We start from the raw sequence: 22,853 nt of genomic DNA, 5'->3' as shown, positions 1-22,853 counted from the left end.
TGTGTTTCGTTTTTGAATTTCTTCACCAGCCACTGATATAGGGTGGTCTGACAATAGAATGAAGGCACCCCCAGCGAATAATCGTTTGTTTTTATTGTAATTTTAAAATAAAAATTCAAAAGTTTTTCCTGGAGAAATCGGCAACAGCAATTTTTTTCGATACGATTCCAAAAAAGAGAGAGAAGAGGCAAGGAATAATAAAAAGCCTGTATGACAAAGTGAAAATAATTTTAAAAAAGTGAAGAGCAAAAATGTCAGCCACAAAGCAGTGAAAAATAAAAAGAGTTATAAGTAGAGAGTATAAAAATTAACGATGAGTACAAAATATATTAGCAACATAAAGAAGCCTCGATGAACCTTCAGTTTGAAAGAAGTATCCACATGTTCATTGATTGTAGAAAAATCAGAGTTTGATCACTGGTAAGACATGTTCAATTATCGCATTGCTGCATCACTGTCTATTTGAAGTCCCTAAAACCCGAAGCAGAGTCATAAAAGTTCTCCTAGGTTTTTGAAAACACCTGAACAATGTAGAAGAATGTGGGGCAAAGTGAAATAATTACACTGCTTTCAACGCCATCTCTCTGGTAATATTTTAACAATGAAGTACTTAGATTATGTAGTCTGTTACAGACAGGAAAAAAATACCGCCAAAGATTAAAGCATTTCATAATGCTACAGGCAATTTTCAAAAGTTGTTACTTATTATTGTAATATTTTGTTGCAAGTTAAAAATTTCTTTTGTAATTGTAAAATGATAAAATTCTTATTATTAATATTTTAAATATTAATTGAGACCTTACAGTATTCGGTATATTATTTATTTAGTTAATTATTAAGCTTATTTGTGTTTTAAATATTTTTTACAATTAGTCAAGTCTATACGGGGCAAAGTGGATGGGGTAAAGTGAAATAGTTTATTTCACTTGCTCACTCAGTCACTTACTAAATCACTTACGTATTCCTTTATTAATTAATTCATGTACATACCTTCATTTATTAATTCACTTATTTATTCATTCATCTTATATATATTTCTTATTCATTCACTCTTACACTCACCGAATTATTTTCCTTTATATATTAATTAATTTATTTATTTAACTATTCGTTTATTGAGTCATTATTTTTTCATGTGTTCGTTAGACCTTTTAATAATAATTAATTTAAATATTTTTTGCGAAAAAAATACAACAGTGCTAAAATAAAGCCAATGGAGCCAAATGTGTAGTTTTGTGTTATTAATTTAAAAATTCAAAATAGACTCGTGCAATGTTCGTGAAAAAGTTTTTTGTCTCTGTTTCTAACAACCCTAATTTGTGAATTGATTAACAAATGCATTAATAAATAAAAATAAAACCCTAAATTAGTTGTGCGAATCTCATGTCTATGTTAAACTGTCTTTATTCTTAATCTTAAAAAAAATTGTTTTGAATGTTAGTGCTGAGCAGCTCGAAACCAATTCTAAATAATCGTCTTCAAAATAGTCGTAATTAATGACAGTTGATTAAAACTTGAAGGATTACTTTGTAAAAACTAACATTAAGGGAAAAGGCATGATTCGTGTGCGTGTATTTTTAGGTATATTTTTTTCATATCAATGTTTTTGCATCGTAACCACTTTTAGTGACACTTACTACAACTGCAATTTTGGGCCAAAATTTACGCTCAAACTTTTCTACTGATAAAAATGAATGCACATCATTAAAATAATCATTAATATTTTACTTAGTGGAGAAGATAATTATGTTCGTAATCCTCTTTTTCAAAAATGTAATCGTGCGTGTAATTTCCTCTTAAAAAATGTGTAATTGGTATTCAAAAAATGTAACTGTACCTATTACATTTTACGTCTTTGTGTTTCAAACTATTCGTTGAACGTCATTTATATGAAAGCGTTTGCATTTACGTTGTACCATCGTAATCAATTTTTTAGATTTATACATATTATTGTCAAACAAAAATTCACCTTTCCGAAGATGGTTTTCTGAACACGTATGCACAGGTTTAATACATATTAATGATTTTTTGATGTAGAATTACTTGAAATTTATTAAATGTTTGTTAACAAATGTGTAAAAATAGAAGCTTTAATTTAGTCTGCTTTAAAGGATTTTTTTTAAAGCAAAATCGGTCTACGCTTTTATTTCGATGCCAACCAATTCCATTCCTCATCAACTTCATTGAGCTTTTAACTTTATTTATTAACTTTCATATTTCTCAAAATGAATAATTTTGAAGCAGTTTAGTGACGAAAATATTTCTGAAATTATATAACAAAACTATGCTATCGAAAAAAAGTCAAAACTACCGTTTTTGAATTAATGAACCAAGTACGAGCTATTTATGTACAAAAAGTAAGGCGTGCTAAAAAGCATCAAATAGCATTTTCTTGATCAGTATTCCATGATTAATAGATTTTTTTTCCCTGGTCACATCAGATAATATACACTCAAACCTGCTTTTGTGCGTTTTTTTTTTTTTTTTTTTTTTTTTTTTTTTTGTGCTGTATATGAAAATTTCGATGGGATTGGGACTTAATTAACGAAATTATTTATTAAACAAGTGGCGAGGTAGTATCTTCAAGTGACGACAGGGGCACCCCGACGGGAGGTCACTGTGACCTCCCAAAAATTTCCTTATTCGGGAAATTTTGCCCGACTATTCGACAAAATTATCATTACTTGGTTTATTTGATTTCGTTTGAAGCAATTCCTAGATATTTCATAAGTTTTTCGGATATTTTCTACGTGAGACTTTTTTATGCGGTCCCTTAAAAAAAAATAAATAACTGTGTTACGAAAACAGCTTTTTATAGCAACTCGTGAAGTTTCAAAAAAAATTTTTAATGCGATTTTTTTATGCGGTCCTTATCCACCGCATAAAAACGGGTTTCGGTGTAGAATTACTACGGATCCACAATATAGAGCCTTATTAACTTCAAAGTATCATTTGAACTGTGTGGAACATGTGTGTATGATATGTGTGTGCTGATATTGCGTAGCAAAGAAAGAAAACTCGCTGATTGTACATAAAGAAATGTTTATTTGGACAAAAAATCATTTCAATGAATATTGCAGTAAGTATCAATAAAATTTTCACATACATTTAAAATTCAACGTGTTGCATTTTGGTGATAAAACTATCCACAAACTGAAGTAACGGAATCCCCTCATTACATTAACAACTGAAACATCAACGAATGCCTACCATCTTTAGACAATTCCCTACATTTCATAATTTTTCATCTTGCATTCATAAGATTTATTAACTAAATAGAATGTTAAAAAATAATAATAATAATTAGTGAATAACCAATTTCATTTATAAATTTCAAAGTCATTTTATAAGTTTTAGGAACAGCAATCAAATATATTAAATAGCAATCAACAACGTTTTGACGCACAAAATTAGCAGATTACTGTACTTTGCAGTAATCTGCTAATTTTGTTTGAAAGATTTTTTTTTTTTTTTGAACGATTCCTATGAGTTCGTCCAAAATTTTAGCAAGAAGAATCAAAATTAGCAGATTTGCAGTAATCTGCTAATTTTGTGCATCAAAATGTTGTTTGACCGCTATTTACTTCGCCGCACATAGGTATTTATTTATTTCTTAATCAAATATATTGTTATTTGATATTCTGTTTGATTGGGTCATTTTAATAACATTTTGTACGATAGCTTGCCATCATGAACTTGAAGGATAGTTGGTTTTTAAAACCTACAATTCTTGAGAAAATTAACTTAAATCGAAAAAAATTCATTCATTTAGCAAAAAGAATCAAAATTAGAATGTTGTTTAGATTCAGGGGGGAACAAACGCATTGTTGAATGTTTTTTTTTCTTTTTTTTACTTCATTGTGGTAAAAATATCTAAATTTGTAGTAAAAATGAATTTAATTGCATAAATACTTTTTTTTCTTCAATTGCGTCTATGTTTTAAAGTTTCAACAACCATAAATTGCCTTGAAATATTTTTGTTTAGTTGCATTTCATGCTGAATCAGTTATACGTGGTTACGCACTTCGCTCAAAATATTTTTTATGAATTGTTCAGTTGTAAAAAAAAAAAAAAAAAAGAGGAGCCTCAATGGCAATTGAAAATAGTTTAGTAAGTACTTTTTACAGTTGTTACATGCGTATACTTTCCTTTGAGTAAAATATTTTTGGGTGTCAATTTTTGAGAAATTGATGACATGTTTTTTTCCTTTTTTAAATTCATTATTTTTTTAACTTTGGATCGAAATATTATTTGATAAAAATCCTAAAATCAATCTCCATAGTCTTTTAAACATTCAAATATAATTTCTTGTAATTGTTATAAGCATATATTTTCTTTGAACAATTATCATTTTTAATTATGCTATAACAACAATTTTTTCCTAATACGCATATACAATGCTTGAATTTTTTTAAACTAATAGTACTGAAATATGAGTCTGAATATTATACCGCAGTGACTTATGAAGGCCCGTATTTATTGAATTTTAGTGTTCATGAAAATAGTTACTTAAAAGCCATTTACTTTTAAGATGTTTGAGTTTAAAAGAGCTTAATTTTTGCATCAGTAAAAATGTACAAGTACACGTGCACTACAATTTAAAGCGTTAAATTTAGTCAATTATGCATAGAATGTGGTAGTGCATTCAAAATCAAATTGCACAAGTCTCCAATGTTTTTGATATCAATTCTTAAAAGCCCAAAACAAAATATTTGTTGTGTTTCAAAAGAAAAGAAGAGTGTTCTTGAATAAATTCAAAGGGATTAGTAATGATACTCGTACGAAGCAAAATCACCATTCGTAAATTAAAAGAACTAACTTTTTTCTCAACACTTATTTCGGTTTGAGAAACTTTTTCCTTTTGCCAACAACATCTACCTATTTGCTTCATTATGGCGGATGGTGTGGTACGCTGCATCCAACAAGAACTGGATTAATTATGAGATTATAACGAGCGAAACGGTCTGTTGGCTCATGGAAAAAATCATTCGAGCGTCAACGAAGACAAAGAATATGAAAAATATGGCGGAACATCTCTCCGCTGTCAGAAATTCGGCAAAAGTCCTGGTTAATACCCGAGTACAAGATGTCTTCTACAATTCATACAGATATATTCGATGTGGAACCTTTCGTCTCGTTATGTTCGGACACAGATTCAACCAATTAGAAGCATATATTCTTTCGAAAGATGACTAACAGCGCAAACAAATGTTCGCCTAAAAAGAGAACATGCGGTCTGAAAATGGAGAATCGGTAGTAATAAAGCTAAAATCATTTCTGTGTAGTGATATCTAGATAATGCTTCCTTCTTTTTAATGGCTTTGATAGTTTGTAATGTTGTTGGCAAAGAAATATCAATTTTTCTAATGCTCAGATCCATAGATCTCTTTTGGATAATCGATAGTCGATAAGTAAAGAAAAGTTTGAAGCATTTTGGTTTACTAGATGTTTATAGAATTTTTAAAAAATTAATAAAATAAAACAGGCTTTGACAATAACATATATCTCCTATTATTTTAAGTAATGTGTGTATCTGAAACATTTATCAAAAATTTAGCTCTTTTGAAGCACACTTTAAGTACTTATACGCATTTGAAAAGTAATATGTACGAGGACTTAAAAATGTAAGCTTGCTTATGGGCAAAAATTACAACCTATATTTTAAGATCATTTCTTTTTTCCTAGTGTTTTATTTGTGCTTGTAACGTGCAATTACAGTGGCTCTTGTCAATTTTCTTATGCGCTCTCTTTTTCAGACCTAAAAAAACGTTCTTTTTTTCCCCGAAACTATACAAAATAGATTTTTTTTACTTAGCCTAAACTTTATAAATTGAAAAAAAGACTCCATGAAACTCAAAAGACTTATTTGAAAATAATTTGAGAGCGTGCGAGTTAAATTATCCTTTCTCGCTAAAGAATTGAGAAATGTTTACCCAATTTTTGCCCATGAGAAACATAATCCACTCATAACTTTTTACAACATAAATCGGTCTACATATTTTTTTCCATCCTATTGTAAATTGTGAAAATTAGATCTTAATGGTTTCGCTTGGCGATATTTTTTTAATTAAGAATGACATTGTAGAAAATCACCAATGTTCATGTAAATACTTGTTATGCTTACTTTGATAATTGTGTATTAAATTAATGTTTAACAAAAATATTAAAACTTTTGCTTAAAGGAATAGGGTATCACGAAGTAGTAATAGCAAGAGAAATTATAATAAGAGTTTCGAATGAAGGTTTTTCTAAAATAAAAAAATAGAATAAAATTTCATTCAGGGGACTTTTAATAACAAAAGAGAAAGTTATCAATTTGAACTTTGTGTACAATTTTATTTGTTAGTGCGCATTAAAATAGTTCATTTAAGCGGTTTCTTTTTGAATCACTGGAATATTATCTGTGGATACATAGCTCGCACCTGCTGTTTTGAAATTAAGTAGCATAAAAAAGATTTTTTGAAAAACAAATTCCAGAAAAAAAAAAAAAAAAACGAGACAGAACCGACTGAGAAACAGGATTGAGAAACTGAATCAAGCAACTAATTACTCAATTGCAAATTTTGCAAAAACTGAAACATTAGATCTTTTTCCAGACAACATCCATGTTACTTTTAAATACATTATTATAATTAGGGAGTCTGAAGAAGAATACTTAAAATTATAGTTAACTATAGATAAATAACAAATATAAATTTGCATAAACACAGAGCTTGCAATAATGGGTTGTTTCCTTCAGTAAAAATTACTACTTTTAGTCACTAAAATTGATAGAATAAGCAAAAATAATAACATGAGCCCAGAAAACTTTTATTTTTCCCAGCAGTTATTTTTTAATTAATTTTTTAAAATGTCCGATTTTTAAACCAAGGCGTGGTCTTGATGACGTCACAAATGATGCATTTTGGTGCATCTTTCTACAGCGTTTCCACGTTATGATAATCAAGAAGCGAATTAAACAATTGCTCTCTACGCTTGCTATCAACCATATCGTTGTCAATACAGGTGAGTAAAGATGCGAATTAAATATTTTGCTTTGTGAATGGTAACACTGAATGGCATTTCATCATTTGTGATGTCATCGGCAGAAATATAAACAATGAAAGCGAACCGATTTAAGTATTTTTAAAAAAATATTAAACTTAATCAAATTATTTAAAAAATGGTCAGATCCCACGTTTTCAAACATGCTCTTTCAGAAAAAATACGTTTACATTTTTGGAAACTACCCCATTCCTTCTTTTGCTAAATTATACTCTCACACTTTTGAAAACTGATTGTGTATTTGTGTGACGTAATTAGAATTGTTCATGATTTTTCAGAAATTGAATATCTTGTTTGAAAGCCATGTTAATGTCACTTAGAAGAAATACCTTAAACTTTTTAGCTCAATTTTTATTTAAAAATTGAAAAACAAAATGTTTATTTTTTGTGAGGTTAATTTATAAACTAAAAAAAACCTTAAAAATGGCACAGGTATTTATAATAACTGTATACATTCGTTTCGAAATAATGAAGAACTCTCTTTACCTTTCCTTTCATTAAAAAAGAGCAAAAAAATTTTTTTTCTGAATGGATTTTTTTCATTTATAAAATTTTTTCTTTTATATTGAAAAAAAAAAAGCTACTTGTAGCCTCCAGACACTTCTGTGCGATTAATATTGCTTTTTTTTGTCTTTCTGCGTTAAGTTTGATCTGAGATAAATCGATTTTTCTAATCAATTTAGCTTTTTTTCTTCCTTCCTTTTCAAAAAAATAGTTGTGATGGTACGTAATATTTTATTGTATAAATGTTACTGCTTTGTTACCTAACTTTTAAGAAAATTGTTCCCCTCCTAGTGCAAATTCTATGGATTTTCAGTCTATTTGCACCGGAACAAACTTTATTTTTCAATCTTACCTTGGGTTTTTATGAACCGTACTAAAATAAACTTGATGGACGCAAACAAATTTATTCAGATGATTGACATTGAAGTTTAGTATATAGTGCAAAACAAAATTCTTTTTCATTCTCAAGAACGAATCCACTGATAATTTCTTCAACAAATTATTCAAAGCAGGTTTAGTTAGACTTTAAAAGACATGATTAAACATTATGATTTGTGCCCTAACTAGTTATACAAGAAATGCACCGAATACTGAGCATTTGGTTGAAATTATAACCGATTATTTGGCCAAATACAAAATGTGTGTAATTTTTTTTAATGCCAATTTAAAATAGATTTGTTTCTCTTCATTATTTTTAATCAGTTTAACACTATAATTTTATCCACATTAAGTATAATTATTAATTTGAAATAAATAAATAAAATAAAATAAATAATAACTAAACGAAAAGCAAATAAAAAAAGTAAATGTCTAATTTTGTTAATGTTGATCTGCAATTCTGCGTAAATTGATAGTTAATCTCTTTCCTGATGTATGATTGGATAACTGATACGCATGGAAATATGTTATGTCGTAAATAATGTGAAATTGATAAAAACTAAAGTTGCTGAAGTTTTCGTCACAAATTACAATTTATTAAAATGATTTTCTGGTATTTTAGTCTATTCAGAAACTCTTATCCACTGATAGTTTAGAATCTGGGTGTTTTCTCTTACATTAAAGTTTTTTTCTATATGATGACGCTACTAAATGATAATTTTTATTCATGTATTTAAATAAAAATGAATTTGTTTACGAATTGTCGAGTATTCGTAACATTTTACTATAAGGTTTTTGTTACATTTTGCTATCCGGTAATTGCATATTAAAGTATTCGTCTGAACCGAATATTCGGTCTGTCTACTGAATATTCAGTACACCGAATACCAACCGAACATTCGATGCATTTCTAGTTTATCTGCAAAGCATTTAAACTATGTATTATAAATTAGTGTTAATGAAATACAGTAGACTCCCGATTATCCGCGAGCGGTTTATCCGCGGGGCGGATTATCCGCGAATCAATCAACAATCACGAACATGTATTTTCGCAGTAAAAAGCGAATACCAGTGGCTGTTTTTTTTTTTTTTTTTTTTTTTTTCTTTGAAAAATTGTAAATTTACACTCAGGTGTTTTTGCTTGATTGATTGATTGATTTGATTTAATTTTATTATTATTTTTTTTTTTTTTGTGCGTTCTTCATCGTACATACACTTGTTTGTTATTGATGTTAAGTTCGGTTGTGCAAAAATACAAAACATTTGTACTGTACTCTATATATATTTTCACTGTTTGCAGAAAGTGTTATGCATCAATACGGTTAAGAATTTGAGATAGGACAATTTTTACCTGATTTTTCCCCCATTTTAGTCTTTTTGCGGTTATCCGCGATTTTTATTATCCGCGGCACTTGTGCCACCCAATTCCGCGGATAATCGGGAGTTTACTGTAAAACTTTGTATTATCATGAAAACATAGCACAGTATCAGCTTTGTAAACATATTTCCACAAAAGCTGCTTACTAATAAGCATAACATTCAGTCTAGTAACCAAGGATATTTTTTTTTATCTAGCAGGCATCATGTAGTTCAAACGTTGCAATGAAAAAAGTCTGATTGCACCATACTTTTTTTGAAGCAGAAAACGTATGTTATTCTTATTTTTTTTATCACAGTTCAACACAGGTCTTTCGATGGTAACAAGCAAAAAAAACTGAGGAAATATAGGAATACAAGATAAATACATAAAACATACAGTATGCAAAATACAAAGAAATACTTTATAGACTTGGATCGAACCAAACATGGCGTCCGTTGCTGTCGGGCGCAAGAATTCCTCCAGTTGGATGTTGAACAAAATATGTTTAAAAATACGCCAAAAGTCTGTCTGCAGTCTAAAATTTGAAATCTCCGCGTTGCATTATACAAAACTATATGTTCGAAGTGCTAGTCCAGACGTGCGTCAGACGAATGTTAAAAACGTGCTTATCTGGCCCACTTGTTGCTTGATTGGCGTGCAGTACGTACATAAGCAGACGCGCACATCAAGAAGAACGTCTTCTCGGAAACATACAAGGACATATATAATATATATTTATGTATAACTATTAATGTGTGTTGACATTGTCCAGCAGATGTTCGAAGAATGTCTTCTACTAGGGTGCCGAGCGGAGCGAAAAGAAAAAAAAAACAGGAAATCACCGGTGCTAAAGTTGCGTACGTTTCCGTCCGTCCTACCGCACGGCCTGGCCGGAGTATTGTGACGGATCGTCGTAGTCGTCCGCGATGCAGTCCGAGTTTAGGTTTTGGTTGGACGTAGAGGTCTGAGGTAAACCGGAGGAGTGGCTATTGCTGAAGTCATCCATCTTGTCGTCTGGAGGAAAGAAAGTAGAAGCGAAATTTAGTGAAATAGCATGTTAATAACGAATAGTTTGTCTCTGATGAGAAGAATTGAGGCAGTGAGAAGCAAAGGGATGTAAGTAATTTAAATGAAAATTTAGAGATAATCAGAACAAATTCTGGCAGAAACTCTCCTCAGTTTTGGGGCAAGAGATAATACTAGTAGCTCCGGTGGGTGCTACTATACATCATGATTTGGAAAAGAATTTCAACCAAAGCATACCCATCTTTAACCCATCTTTAACCGCGTTTTACTCTAAACTTTAAAAGTCCACTTGCATTCTTTGCTTTACACTGCTTGAATTGACCGTCAAAGAACATAAAAGATCTCAAGAGACCCGCGGTAAACTATTCCATAATGCATGTTTTAAAAGGTTTTACTAGATGAAATTTGTTTCTATAAGACAGTTACATTTTTTTCTCCAAATTGCACTGTCATGTGTAAAACCCTCATTACATCTACATCCATTGAGGTCTTTAACTGTTAATCAAAATACCTACTACTCGGTTGTGTATTCTCAGAACATGTACACCGTGTGAAGATCGTCGATTGCTGAAAAAGAATGTTTACTTGTTTAACTAAATGAACTTAAGTTTATCTAAACGGTAGTGTGCTAAAGTCAACGGTTTCACGAGAGAACTCATCTTTTCTCGCTTCGACAGTTAGCTTAGGGTGCATCGCATTTTGTATTTTGAGTAAAAACTGAAATGTAACCTAAAGCGAACAATTTTTTATTGAAATTAATATTAGGTGAAATCATGTGCTACATGTCGCTGAGTTACTCTGTAAACTAGCTCAAAAATAAACTTTTCTTTTCCACTTAGTTATTATTTCAAGCTGCACCTGAAAAAAAAAAAAAAAACTCCAATTCTGCCAACAAATAGAGAAATTCGTTGTATTAAAACCTACTTATTAAACAACATTCTACACGCCTAACCAGGGGCGCTCCGATGGGAGATCACGGGTGGTCACTGTGACCTTCCAAAAATTTCCTTATTCGGAAAAATTATCATTGTTCGGCGAAAATTAGAGTTCCATTTGGCACATTGAGAATTTCCACCCTTCCAAAAATTTAAGTTCTGGGCGTCCTTGAATCTAACTCGTTTTTACTGCCACCTGAAAAATTATCAATCATGAAATTAGCTGATTTCTAGTCTAGGCTACCGATGTGCTGAATCAAACGTTAAAGTCTAGAGAATTCGTTACAATCTTTTCAGTAAGTTTATGAAAGATATTTATTGCTTAATGGCACTCATTTCAAGCTTACTTTTTCAGTTCTGAAAAAGTTCAATAAAACATTCGTAAGGGTGTGTCTCAGTTCTTCGCATCATTTTCTTTTATGAATGCAATAATTGTTGTACTTTAAAATGAAATGTCAATGAGAGCAAAAATTTGGGATTCATTGCTGAAAGTGAACTTTTTTTTCCAGCAGACGGCGGCGGAACTCTAAGACAGCACTCCAGTTTGTTGTATATAGCTCAGTGGAAATAGATTCGAGCTTATGAAAAGTCTACAGAACAGTTGTTTATAGAGGGAACGTAACTCCATTTTTTCAAAATCGGCAACGGTACCATGTGATTTGAGATGGACTTACCGTTTAATGCTATTCCTAGAAAGAGTCTTGCCGCTCGCTGACCTCACTATTCTTGACGTACTGCAACTGATTTACAGGTATTTAACCCCTTTCTTCTTCATGTAGACGTCGGTTAATTGAATCAGTGGTCAATTCAATCAACCGTTTTAATGAATCAAATAGTCAAAAACAGAACAAGATCCAGCCTGAATTATCCGCTTTATTGAATCAAAATTCTTTAGAACAAACGTTATTCATATAATCGGCGGCCACTCTAATTATAGCTCTTTTTTTAATGCAGTGTTTTATTTAAAGAGTGCAGTTATTTCTAGTTCCAAAATAAATGATATTGAAAATTTTTACGCATTGAACGGGAATTAAAGCTATTTAAGCAGGAAAATCTATTATAAAGTTACACAGCTCCATTGTTATAAATTTAGCCCTGTTTAGCGTTCCGAAGTATTTTTCATGCTTGTTCCCTCAATTGGAGATTGATTTTACGTACAACCAGACGAATTTAACGTAAAAAGCATTTTCCGCAATTAATTTCAAAGATTAAGTAACGCAATTAATGCAAACGACAGATTTACTAGTGGTAGCGTTTAGCGCATTAATAGAGAAGCAGAATTTATCCCGAAAATTTTTAGAAAAAATTATCCCGAAGACGTGATGAAAGGTTTAAAAAAAAAAGCCAAGAAAAAAATACGCCAAAAATGTGACCGCAGGTAAAAATTTCGTTAACCGTGCGTAAAGGAAAATGTATTTTCCTAATGTAAGCTGCTTGGCAATCTTCCCCAGTTGCACTAGGCTAAACCCTGAATCGTAGAATAAATAGCAAGCGTCTGCCATCTTGGGGCCAAACGATGCTTTCTTCCCATGTCTGCTATGGTGAAGTAGCTTGTTTTGCTTCTTGATTGTGGTGCTTCTTGATTGTGGATTAACATAGAGTTAATAAGAAACCACAATCAAGAAGCAAAACAAGCTTCTACACCAGGAGGTAGACATAGGAAGAAAGCCCCAAGATGGCGTGTGTGTCGCTTAGGGTGGTTCAAAAAAAACTTTTCTTCAGCTAAAGTCCAGGACACCTCCTACTTTTTTTAGACTTACTAATAATATGATGCTGTAAAAGTTTTAGCTTCCTACTCAAATTTTAAGAATATGCGCAAGCGCCCTTTTATTTAACATTAGCCGTAGTATATAAAAAGTCACAAATTTAGAAACACTTAATTTCCCCAGCTGTTTTTTTTTTAAATAATTATTTTATTGCAATGTATATGCATATAACTAGTGTATATGATAATGTGCAGCATTGGTTTTTCAGTTCAATGTATTTTTTAACCCCCTCCCCATACTTATGAAGTTTTGGGGAGGGGGTTGAGCACCCTTTTTCAGTTGAAATAGGAAGCTAAAATTCTTCCAGTATATTACTAATCACAAGTCAAAAAATACTGAATGTCTTATCTAGGGTAAACTTTTTTTTTTTAACATGTATTTTTGAACCACCCTATTGACCACCCAACTTACACTGAGGTTTAGGCTTTGGCATGCTGTTTTTCTCGTGATACATGCGAAAAAAAGTTCTTCTTTAGAAGTTAAGATGCCAGGCAGCACTACAAAATATGCACCTGGAAATGTTTTGATGTTTATCTTTACTCAGTGAGGAAAACAAGAAATGGTGACCGGCGGTTTAGAAAATTTCAATTTTTTAACATTAAAAACCAATAATTATAAATATTAGTAATTTCTTTCACGCAAAGTAAGTCATGGTTGCAATGGAAACTTGGTTATTTTCTAATTGTTTATTTTCAGAGTTAATTTCATTCTTTTTTAAGTGAATAAAATCGCACTTCTCTCGTTTCTTTGATGTAACTTGCATTTGAATATTTGTTTTGGCCTTCGTCGTTTATGATCTCTAAGAAAAACAGGGTGATAAAAAAGTCGTGCAATCCTTGAAACCCTAATTCCATAAGATGCATTTGATTGTTGAAAAATTTTCCTCGGACTCGATACGTTGGTGTCGGCAGCATCTTAGTCCTGCTGACTTGCTCCATTTTGTCAGATCTGACAACAGATTAATGGCACCCTCTTCGTTCTTCATTGTGAACTAGAATCTTCACCCATTCTATAGCTTCTCTCGCTAGCCTACACTACACTCATAGGATCGAACAATAGTGCTCACGTGCACCAGAACTGGTGGCGACCTAAAAGTTCCATCATTTTTTCACGGTAGATCTAGGGGCTAAGCCTTTGAATATATAGTAATTTATTTTAATTACCGTCTGCCGAATGAAATGAACGATGAGATTTCTTTAATTTAGTTTTTAGAACGAGTACTCTTAACTAGCATGTAACTATTCAGTAAATTACCGCCCCTTAGGCCAGGGCTAAAGCAGAAATACATGAAATACACCGCCAGCTGAGTCATTTCCAGCCGAGGACTCCAGTTTCGTGCTTATTAGCACTCATCAGCCCGGCATAGGAAAGTGACTGAGCTGGAGATGGAAAACCTCTTAAGGAAGACGAGTGCCAAACAAACTGGTAGCTAATATAGAACTAGCACAGACCAGACGAGTGACCGAAACAATGGTTCGGTTCAACTTGAAGACTGAAGGCAAGGCATGGTATATTCAGTAAATTACGGTGCTGGCGGTGTATTTCACGTATTTCTGCTTTAGCCCTGGCTAATGGACGGTAATTTACTGAATATACCATGCCTTGCCTTTGAATTGAACCGAACCATTGTTTCGGTCACTCGTCTGGTCTCTGTGCTAGTTTTTTTATCTACCAGTTTGTTTGGCAGTCTTGGCTTCCTTAAGAGGTTTTCCATCTCCAGCTCAGTCACTTTCCTATGCCGGGCTGATGAATGCTAATAAGCACGAAACTGCAGTCCTCGGCTGGAAATGACTAAGCTGGCGGTGTATTTCATGTAGCATGTAACTGTTTCTTTGCATTTCAACTAATGTTTATCCGATTTTTTTTTTTTTTTTTTGAAAGAAAGAAACTATGTATTTTTGAAGCTTTGTTTCTTAGCCCACGTTGGTGGCGGCACTGAACTGGGGGAGGAGGAGATCTAATAGAGCGTTCCACCTACTAACTTTAAAGCGCTAGCCGACAGAAACTAAGCTATTATTGAATAACATAAACTAATAATTCTGAAGGTATATTGAAAGAACGAATTGAATTAAATTTCAGTGAAATTTATCAATTCAACATTATAAGCTTATGTTATTCAATAAAAGCATAGCTTCTGTTGACCAGCCCCACGACAGCCATTTTTAAAATTTAATACAATCCACCGTTCTTGTTCCACTATCGGGCGATCTCTACTAATAATAAAGCTGAAAATCTGTCTGGATCTCTGTCCCAGTGGCGGATCCAGCCGAATGTTTTGGGAGGGGCCATCCGAAATTTTTGAACAAGCTCCCCAGGGCCGAATTTAGCTCCATGCCGCCCTAAGGTAAATTTGAAATCTGCCGCCCCCTCCCCCCCCCCCCTAAAAGATGCAAAATATCCTTAACTCAAAAAACGTAAAAAAGTGTTGTCCAGATTCAAACTGTCCAACTTATGAAGAAATGATGGCGTTTCACATTATGAGGCGCCCCGATGAAATGATCACAGGGATCTTCCAAAAAATTTATTCGGCAAACACCGTGATTGAAAAACATTTGATTTTCATAAGATGTGTGAAAGTAATCATTATTAAATTTCAAGAAAAAATTGCCTCTGTGGAAAATGAAAGAATGCTAATATTTTACTTTCAAGAATAACAATTTAATTCAAAAAATGTGTATTGTAATAGCAAATTTGCCCTCCTGAAAAGCTTGCCGCCCTAGGCAGCTGCCTACTCTGCCTATTGGGAAATTGGGCCCTGATAATTCCCCAGAAATTTTATTAAAAGGAAGTTTTAAAAACTCAATTTTCGGGATATTGAGACATTAGGTGAGGGGGTGGATTTAGAAATCTCCCTCGAAAATGTCTCAAAATTTAAATTTCCGAGTAATTTTTGAAAATTAGGAAACTAAAAACGCATTTTGTCTATTTTTTAATGATGTACGGAGAAAGGTCAGGTTTCGGGCACTGACCCCAAAATACTTTTTGAAAATAAAGCTTAGAAAACAAAATATTTTGTCATTATACATTGAGAAGTTAGAAGAGGAGGGGTGCTCTTCTAGCTCTTCAGCTGTCCAGCCTAAAAATGCACTTTTAAGTAATGTTTGCTTACATTTAAGGAAGTGTGAAGGTGCTTAGAATTCTTCCTTCCTGGAAATATTTTGCCTTTGAGGCTCTAAAAATTCGATTTTTAACTATATTTATATATATTTTAGAAAGGGATGGACGATTCGTGAGCTCCTTCAAAAAACCCCCTTTTAAAGCTATCATCACAATATAAACTAGGGAGGGAGGGGGTTCTATCAAAACTCGTTTGTAATTGAAGTTCCAAAAAAATTCATTTAAGTTGCTTTTAAGCAAGTTAAGTGATAAGGGCTGGATAAGCTAGTTTCCGTTGACATTTTTTCCAAATAAAAGACTTAAAATGCAATTTTTTGCTACATTTCAATGCATTTGTGAAAGGTCATGTGAAAAGGGGGTTCTCCCCCCTAGTTTCGAAATTAAAGCCATAAAAACGAAAATTTAGGCTCTCTTTGGTCTTGTGAGCAATACGTACACTCTAAGAAGCGCAGCATTTAGATATCGTCCAAATGTCTATAGTTGGAATCAAGAAATTATGTAAAAGATGGAGAAACATATTGGAAGTAAAAGTTTTGTTTTGAGAATAGGGATATAATTTATCTCCCAATCAAGGCCTATACTTCTTTTTCAGTAAAACACATGTGTTAAATTTTGTTATCTTCTCATAATATTTTTTCTTTTTTTTTTCCCTTAAAAAAATTCCTACAATCACAAGGCTTTGGGAGGGGCCATGGCCCCCCTCTAGATCCGCCCCTGCTCTGTCCGGATGTCTGTGACTCGCATAGCGCCTAAACCGTTCTGCCGATTTTCACGAAATTTTGCATAGAATTAGTTTTTAGCACGGGGTGTGCACCTCGAAGCGATTTTTCGAAAATTCAATTTTGTTCTTTTACTATTCCAATTTTAAAAACATTTTACCCTGCAAATTAGCATAACGTGGAAGAGTAAATTACGGAATTATTTTAACGTGTAACCGTAACAAGGGCAAGCAAATGAACATAGCAAATTGGCGAGAAATTCATTATCCATTATCTGTAAATATACAGGCGAACCAAATGACCTTTTAATTTTATACTACGGGCAAAGTCATGCTGGTACTGCTAGTCAAAAATAATTACCTTGCATTTGCACGTCGGGCATTCCGTCTGTGGTGGGGGCGCAGAGGGCGGAAGCGTGCCCCATGGCGTAGGCCGCGCTCTCCATGTAGGCTGAAGAAGGCACAGGGGCTGCTGCGGCAGTGGCGCCCACCTTCATGTTGGGGGGCGTCTGGGGCGGCGTGTCCGTCTGCAGAGAGATCGGGTTGAAGCTGTGTAAGCTGCAGTTGTAGCCACCAAACCTCTGGAACGAGAGACTGCTGCTGTTGCAATTCTGGAAAGGAAGCAAAAGCACAGTTAGCACCATGTACATGAAGTTGGACTAAATTTGATTCAACTATGATATCGTGAAAGTTGATACCATAGACTAATAATAAGAGTAGACCGAGCTATGGCAACCCTTTTGCTGCTCATAAACCAAACCATGTGACTGGTGGATATCCTCGCAACAGCGGGCGTTAATCGTAGCAGACGATCAATGCCAACGCGAAAAAAAATAAATAGAATTGATGGAACACGGAAGAATGATCTTTTATGGAGTCCGATTTGTAAATTTGTTATTCTAAGTTGTAAATATTTTGTTAATATAGTGAGTTTTTCGTTTAGATAGTATTGTGCATTTTCTTTAGTCAATTTCAATAACTCTCTAAGCAATAAAAGATGCAAGCGACCAAGAAGAATCAGCAAACGGTAAGATTTTTACCTACAGTTTCAATTTAAGATACCGATTAGTACATTTTGCGTTAATGCAAAACGTTTACGCCATTTCGTTCACGCCAACGCTGACAGCTCCAAATGAAATAAAAGTTACCGAAAACTGAACAAAAACTATTACTAATGTCAAAATAATGCATAACTAAAAGAAAAACAGTTCAATCTCTGCACCTGGAAGTTTTTTTTAATGAAAACACATTGTCTTAAAATACATGTCGAGTGCCAAACTATAGATAATGCTGCCATCTAGCAACCATGCTGCCAAAGTCTTCGCCAAGCCCCTCCACTAGTCACATGATACATCTATGAACCAATTTTCTTCATCAGCAAGAATGAGAAAGCTCGGTCTACTCTTATTATTAGTCTATGGTTTGATACTGACTAGTTGGTGGAAAATTTGGAAAAATTGTAGTTGTGGGTCTTATGTTTGATAAGATTGAATTTGGGCGTTTAATCGTCTGTCACGTAAAAATACTTTTCCTTTTTTTTTCTTTCTTTTAAATTCAATTTGATAACTTTTCCGGATTCTACTTTCTCGTAAGTAAGCATTGGAAACATGAAAATGATAATTCAATGCTTCAGTTGCCAATTGATTAACCCCATAAAACAAAATGTAGAGAAAACATGATGGAGATGTAAACCACAAGCACCCGAATTCATTAAATTCCCCATCTAGCTGTTTCTTCATCCATGACAGTAAAATCTGTATTCATCGTTCCACACATCCAAGTTTCATTTTCAAGTAACTAAGTTTCATCAAGCTCAGTTTAAACGTAAAGTTTTGTGGTGGTTTTGAAATTAATCGACCAACATTTTTGGCATTTTGTAGCAAGAAAACGAATTTCTCGACTGTTAGCAAGAGTATATTAGAGGATTCTTTTATTCAAATACTGGATTTTCTGGGAGAACCAGACTGCGTGTTTCAGCAAGACAAAGCGCGTACTTATGTGTTAACTCAACTAATATGCGGTTTAACATAAATAATATCAATATCATGAACTGGCACTCGCTTAGTTCAGACTTAAATTCAGAGGAAAACGTATTTGAACATCTAGCACGAAAATTACGGTCGGACTCCAATTCAACGAACCTCTATTTAACAAATTTCGTGATTCAGCGAATTTTTCTTTTTCCCCGACTAAAATAAAGGCAAAAACCCCTATTTACCGAATAATAAACCCCGAATTAACAAATTATTTTAACAGCCGAAATTTTTTTTTGAGCAATTACGATTGCTTATTGTTCTCACTTGACTGTTTTGATGTCCTATCATTTTATTTTCCCACCGCCACCCTCCGCACCATCACCGTCGACCGGGTCCTCACGATGCTGCTCCTATAGCGAAAACCGTCTCCGGGTTGCATCCATGTCCTACACACACGCGCATACATACACAACTACACACACACACGCACGCACACACATATACACACAAACACATACACCTACAATTACATACAGACACCTAAACATGCACACACACACAAACACGTACACACATACAAACAACTACCTACACATTCATGCCTGCACACAGACACAAACACATATGCCTACACACACATACACATATCCCCCCCAAATACACACACTCATATACACAACTACCCACACACTCATACCTGCACACAGACACAAACACACATGCCTACACACAAACCCAAACACCCCCTACACACAAACACACATGTCCCCCACACACAAACACGCACGCCTACACTCGTGATTGCGAAAAACATAATTTTAATTCAAAATGTCAAAATTCAAATTATTTTTTTTTGTTAATTTGAGTTAGGAAATATTGGTTTGTTTTCCAAATGATATATCCATATTATCCGAAGCAGAAAAAGGCTTTTCTTGGTATATGCAATTTTTGACGGGCGAGGGGGGAAACCAATGAATAGAGATTCTGTTGCAGAAAGCGATAATGAAACTCCCATTAAAACTTACTTTTTCAAATGCTTCACATAGCCTGGAAAATAAATAATAACATATCTCATGCAACAGGCTGTAAGCGACACAGAATTTTTCTTCTCTCCATAAAGTCGAATGTTAATTGTTTCGAGTCTATTATCAAAGAAATTTTCAAACATCCATTACACTGTACTTTGAAATTTCAAATTAATGAGTGCGTAATAAGTAGCGGAATGCTGAATAAAAAGTGAACAATTTCTAATTTTGGATATTTTAGCGCAGTTGCTAGAACTTTTAGATAAGGTGAGTGCAATTTAAAAAAAAATTACACCCCGATATTACGAATAACCCCGATTTAACGTATAAAAGGATCGGTCCCGATGAATTCGTTAAATTGCGACCCGACTGCTGCATATAAAATTCCCCTCATTCATATTTTTGCTCAAAATTTTATTTTATGCTTGTGTCTATATGTTTGGGGTCTGGGTGCACTTTGAGAAATTAAGTACTGTTGCTTAGAGAAAAAAGAAAGAAAGACACCAAGTATGTGCCTACCTCGTATCCCTTGGAGGTGCCACCTCCGCCCAGCCACGTCCCGCCGGCCGGAGAGCACAGGTCTTGGTGGACATAGGGCATGAGTGCAGTTTCCACTGCCTTGTTGGTGGCCGTGTCCGCCAGCGACCAGATCTTGGGCTTGTAGAGGTGGTGGTGATGGGGTTCCCCGAAGCAGGACGCGTTGCCGGACTCCTTGCCCGGACGGTGGTGGTGGTGCGGCATGTGGTACGCCTCGATGTCCGGCGAGGAGCTCTGCGAAGAGACGGACGGAGTGTAGCCACTGTTGGTGGTGGAGGACGTGGCGGACAGCAGCTCTGGGTGTGAAGAGTCCTCGAAGTGCTGCTGAGGGTGCAGCCTGCTGTTGTGGGGTGCTGCTACCCACGGACGAGCAGAAAGGGTCGGAGCGATGATGGTGTGCATTCAGCTCCATGTCTGAAAGATTAGAATCCATTGTGAGATGAGCTGTAAATTACCTCAGTATAGGAATAAAAATAACAATTATTGGTATAGTGAAACCTGTGTAAGTTGAATGCTCGCCGTGCACTACTTTCGTGTTAATTTAAACAGATGGTCAACTTACAGAGGTTGATTTATATGATAAGGGCTAATTCCGTGCCTGAAAAATGCGGTCAACTTAGACAGATGGTCAACTACGAGGGTGGTCAACTTCACAGGTATTTAATTTTATTTCCTTTTCCATATTTTCCCCATGTTATTTAGAAAGTTTTTAAATATGTTTTTAATTTTATATCGCCACCTCAGAGCAGCACTAAGACATCTAATCCCAGGAATCCTAATGTTGCTCTGAGGCGACGATATCACTCCATTTGGAAGAAGAATGCCCCAATACGAAGAAATGAAATTTTGCAGGAGAAGCATTTGAAGTTGAATTCTTCAGGCGATTTGCATTAAGAAAAGAAAATTTGCTGTGCTCTCGAGTGGTTAATATTAGAACAAAATATCTGTCATTATTTTCCAAAGAAGATGACGTCCTTTGCATTCCTTTAAGCGAAAAAAAAAAAAATGAAAATGAAAAATTTGCTGATGGTGCACTCACACACACACCCAGCTCCATGTCTGAAAGATTAGAATCCATTTTGAGATGAGCTGGTAAATTACCTCAGCATAGGAATGGTAAAAACGATTATTGATGCAGTAAGTTACCGACCTAAGGCAGGGCCACAAAGGCAGGAAATTCATAAAATACACCGCTAGCCCAGTCATTCCATCTGAGGGCTGCAGGTTTTGTGCTTTTTAGAACTAATCAGCCCCGGAATAAGAAGTGAATGAGCTGGAGGCGGAAAACCTCTTAAGGAGCCAAGAGAGCCTAAACAAACTTGGTAGCTAATGTTACCAGTTACTAGCCTAACCCAGTTATTAATTAGCTAATGTTACCAGTTAGTTACTAGTTTGTTTGGGGCTCTCTTGGCTCCTTTAAGAGGTTTTCCACCTCCAGCTCAGTTACTTCCTATTCCGGGGCTGATGAGTGCTATAAAGCACAAAACTGCAGTTTTCGGATGGAATAACTGAGCTTGCGGTGCATTTTATGTACAATAATTATTGGTTTATTTTTTTTCTTTTCCGTTCTTCTTCATGTCATTTAGAAAAAAATTTAAATATTTCGTTATTTTATATCGCCACCTAAGAGCAACACTAAGACGTCTATTCCCAGGAATCCTATTGTCGCTTTGAGGCAACGATATTGATTCAGGCCCGCAAAAATCATTTTAAACATGCCCCTCTATAAGAAAACGGTTGGGGCACCACTGTTCGACACTGAGAAATTATTGGTAATACCCCGGGGTCGCAAAATTTAATTTTAAAAATAGCAACGCCAGGTCGCCAATTCTATCCCATATTCTTGAGACAGATTTCCATTCTTTCCTCCACACCTGGAACTGAATCTCAGGAGGTACCATATCAGCGTCTTACTCATAATCTCTCAAATTTGACACCACTGGCGATTACTCCACCGTTAATCCCATTACAGAAAGTGCCGTTAATCATCTGTTTTTGAGCAAGAGGAGGCTTCTTTACAGCAAATTAATCCTCGGAAACAATTGACTTACGATTCGATCTCGGAACAAGTTGCTTCCAGCCGATATAAATTGAGCTGGGGTCTTCCGGGAACTGCATTAGCATTCAGTTGAGGTTCTGGCGGTAAGGTGCATCTGCTATGTAGGCGCGTGTTTGTACAATGTAGTTACCTGTTGTGTTCGCACTTTCCATCGAACGATTGCAGAATATGAATTATAATCTACCGGATGGTACTTCGTAAAGCTGCATTTTCCTACCCAGTTTGATGTACTCCTGCATATCAGTGCACTATTACAGTTCGACTCGTTTATAAAGAGTGCAAAAGAACTGCTTTTTATGACCGAGTGCTCGTAAAAACCAATTCATGAAAAAAAGTCGTAAAATTTCATGCATACTTGATTTTTTAGTGTTACTCTTTAAACGCGAGTTTTTCAACCATAGATTTTAA

At 34.3% G+C, this 22,853-nt stretch overlaps 1 protein-coding gene across 1 annotated transcript; it reads right to left on the bottom strand.

The window, feature by feature from the left end:
* Window positions 1-9,595: 9,595 nt before the first annotated feature.
* On the bottom strand, window positions 9,596-20,788 carry LOC129223265 (uncharacterized). The gene is made up of 3 exons (XM_054857831.1): window positions 20,369-20,788; window positions 17,210-17,459; window positions 9,596-10,300 (listed from the first exon to the last, which is right to left on the bottom strand). Exons 1-3 carry the CDS (start codon window positions 20,786-20,788, stop codon window positions 10,161-10,163), a joined length of 810 nt encoding a protein of 269 aa, XP_054713806.1. The 3' UTR covers window positions 9,596-10,160.
* Between the last annotated feature and the right edge of the window lie 2,065 nt (window positions 20,789-22,853).

Source organism: Uloborus diversus, chromosome 5 (assembly GCF_026930045.1).
Source record: "Uloborus diversus isolate 005 chromosome 5, Udiv.v.3.1, whole genome shotgun sequence".
In the NCBI taxonomy this organism is placed as follows: Eukaryota; Metazoa; Arthropoda; class Arachnida; order Araneae; family Uloboridae; genus Uloborus; species Uloborus diversus.
The sequence above is the reverse complement of the archived record's forward strand: the minus strand, read 5'-3'. Positions and strand labels throughout refer to the sequence as shown.

What these genes read in the sequence shown, in the direction of transcription:
- LOC129223265 (XM_054857831.1), bottom strand. Translation starts at nt 20,788, where the DNA reads ATGCACACCATCATCGCTCCGACCCTTTCTGCTCGTCCGTGGGTAGCA. An exon ending in GCACCTCCAAGGGATACGAG is followed by an intron (nt 17,460 to 20,368) that starts GTAGGCACATAC and finishes CTTCCTTTCCAG; the next exon opens with AATTGCAACAGCAGCAGTCT. An exon ending in GCCCGACGTGCAAATGCAAG is followed by an intron (nt 10,301 to 17,209) that starts GTAATTATTTTT and finishes TCTTTCCTCCAG; the next exon opens with ACGACAAGATGGATGACTTC.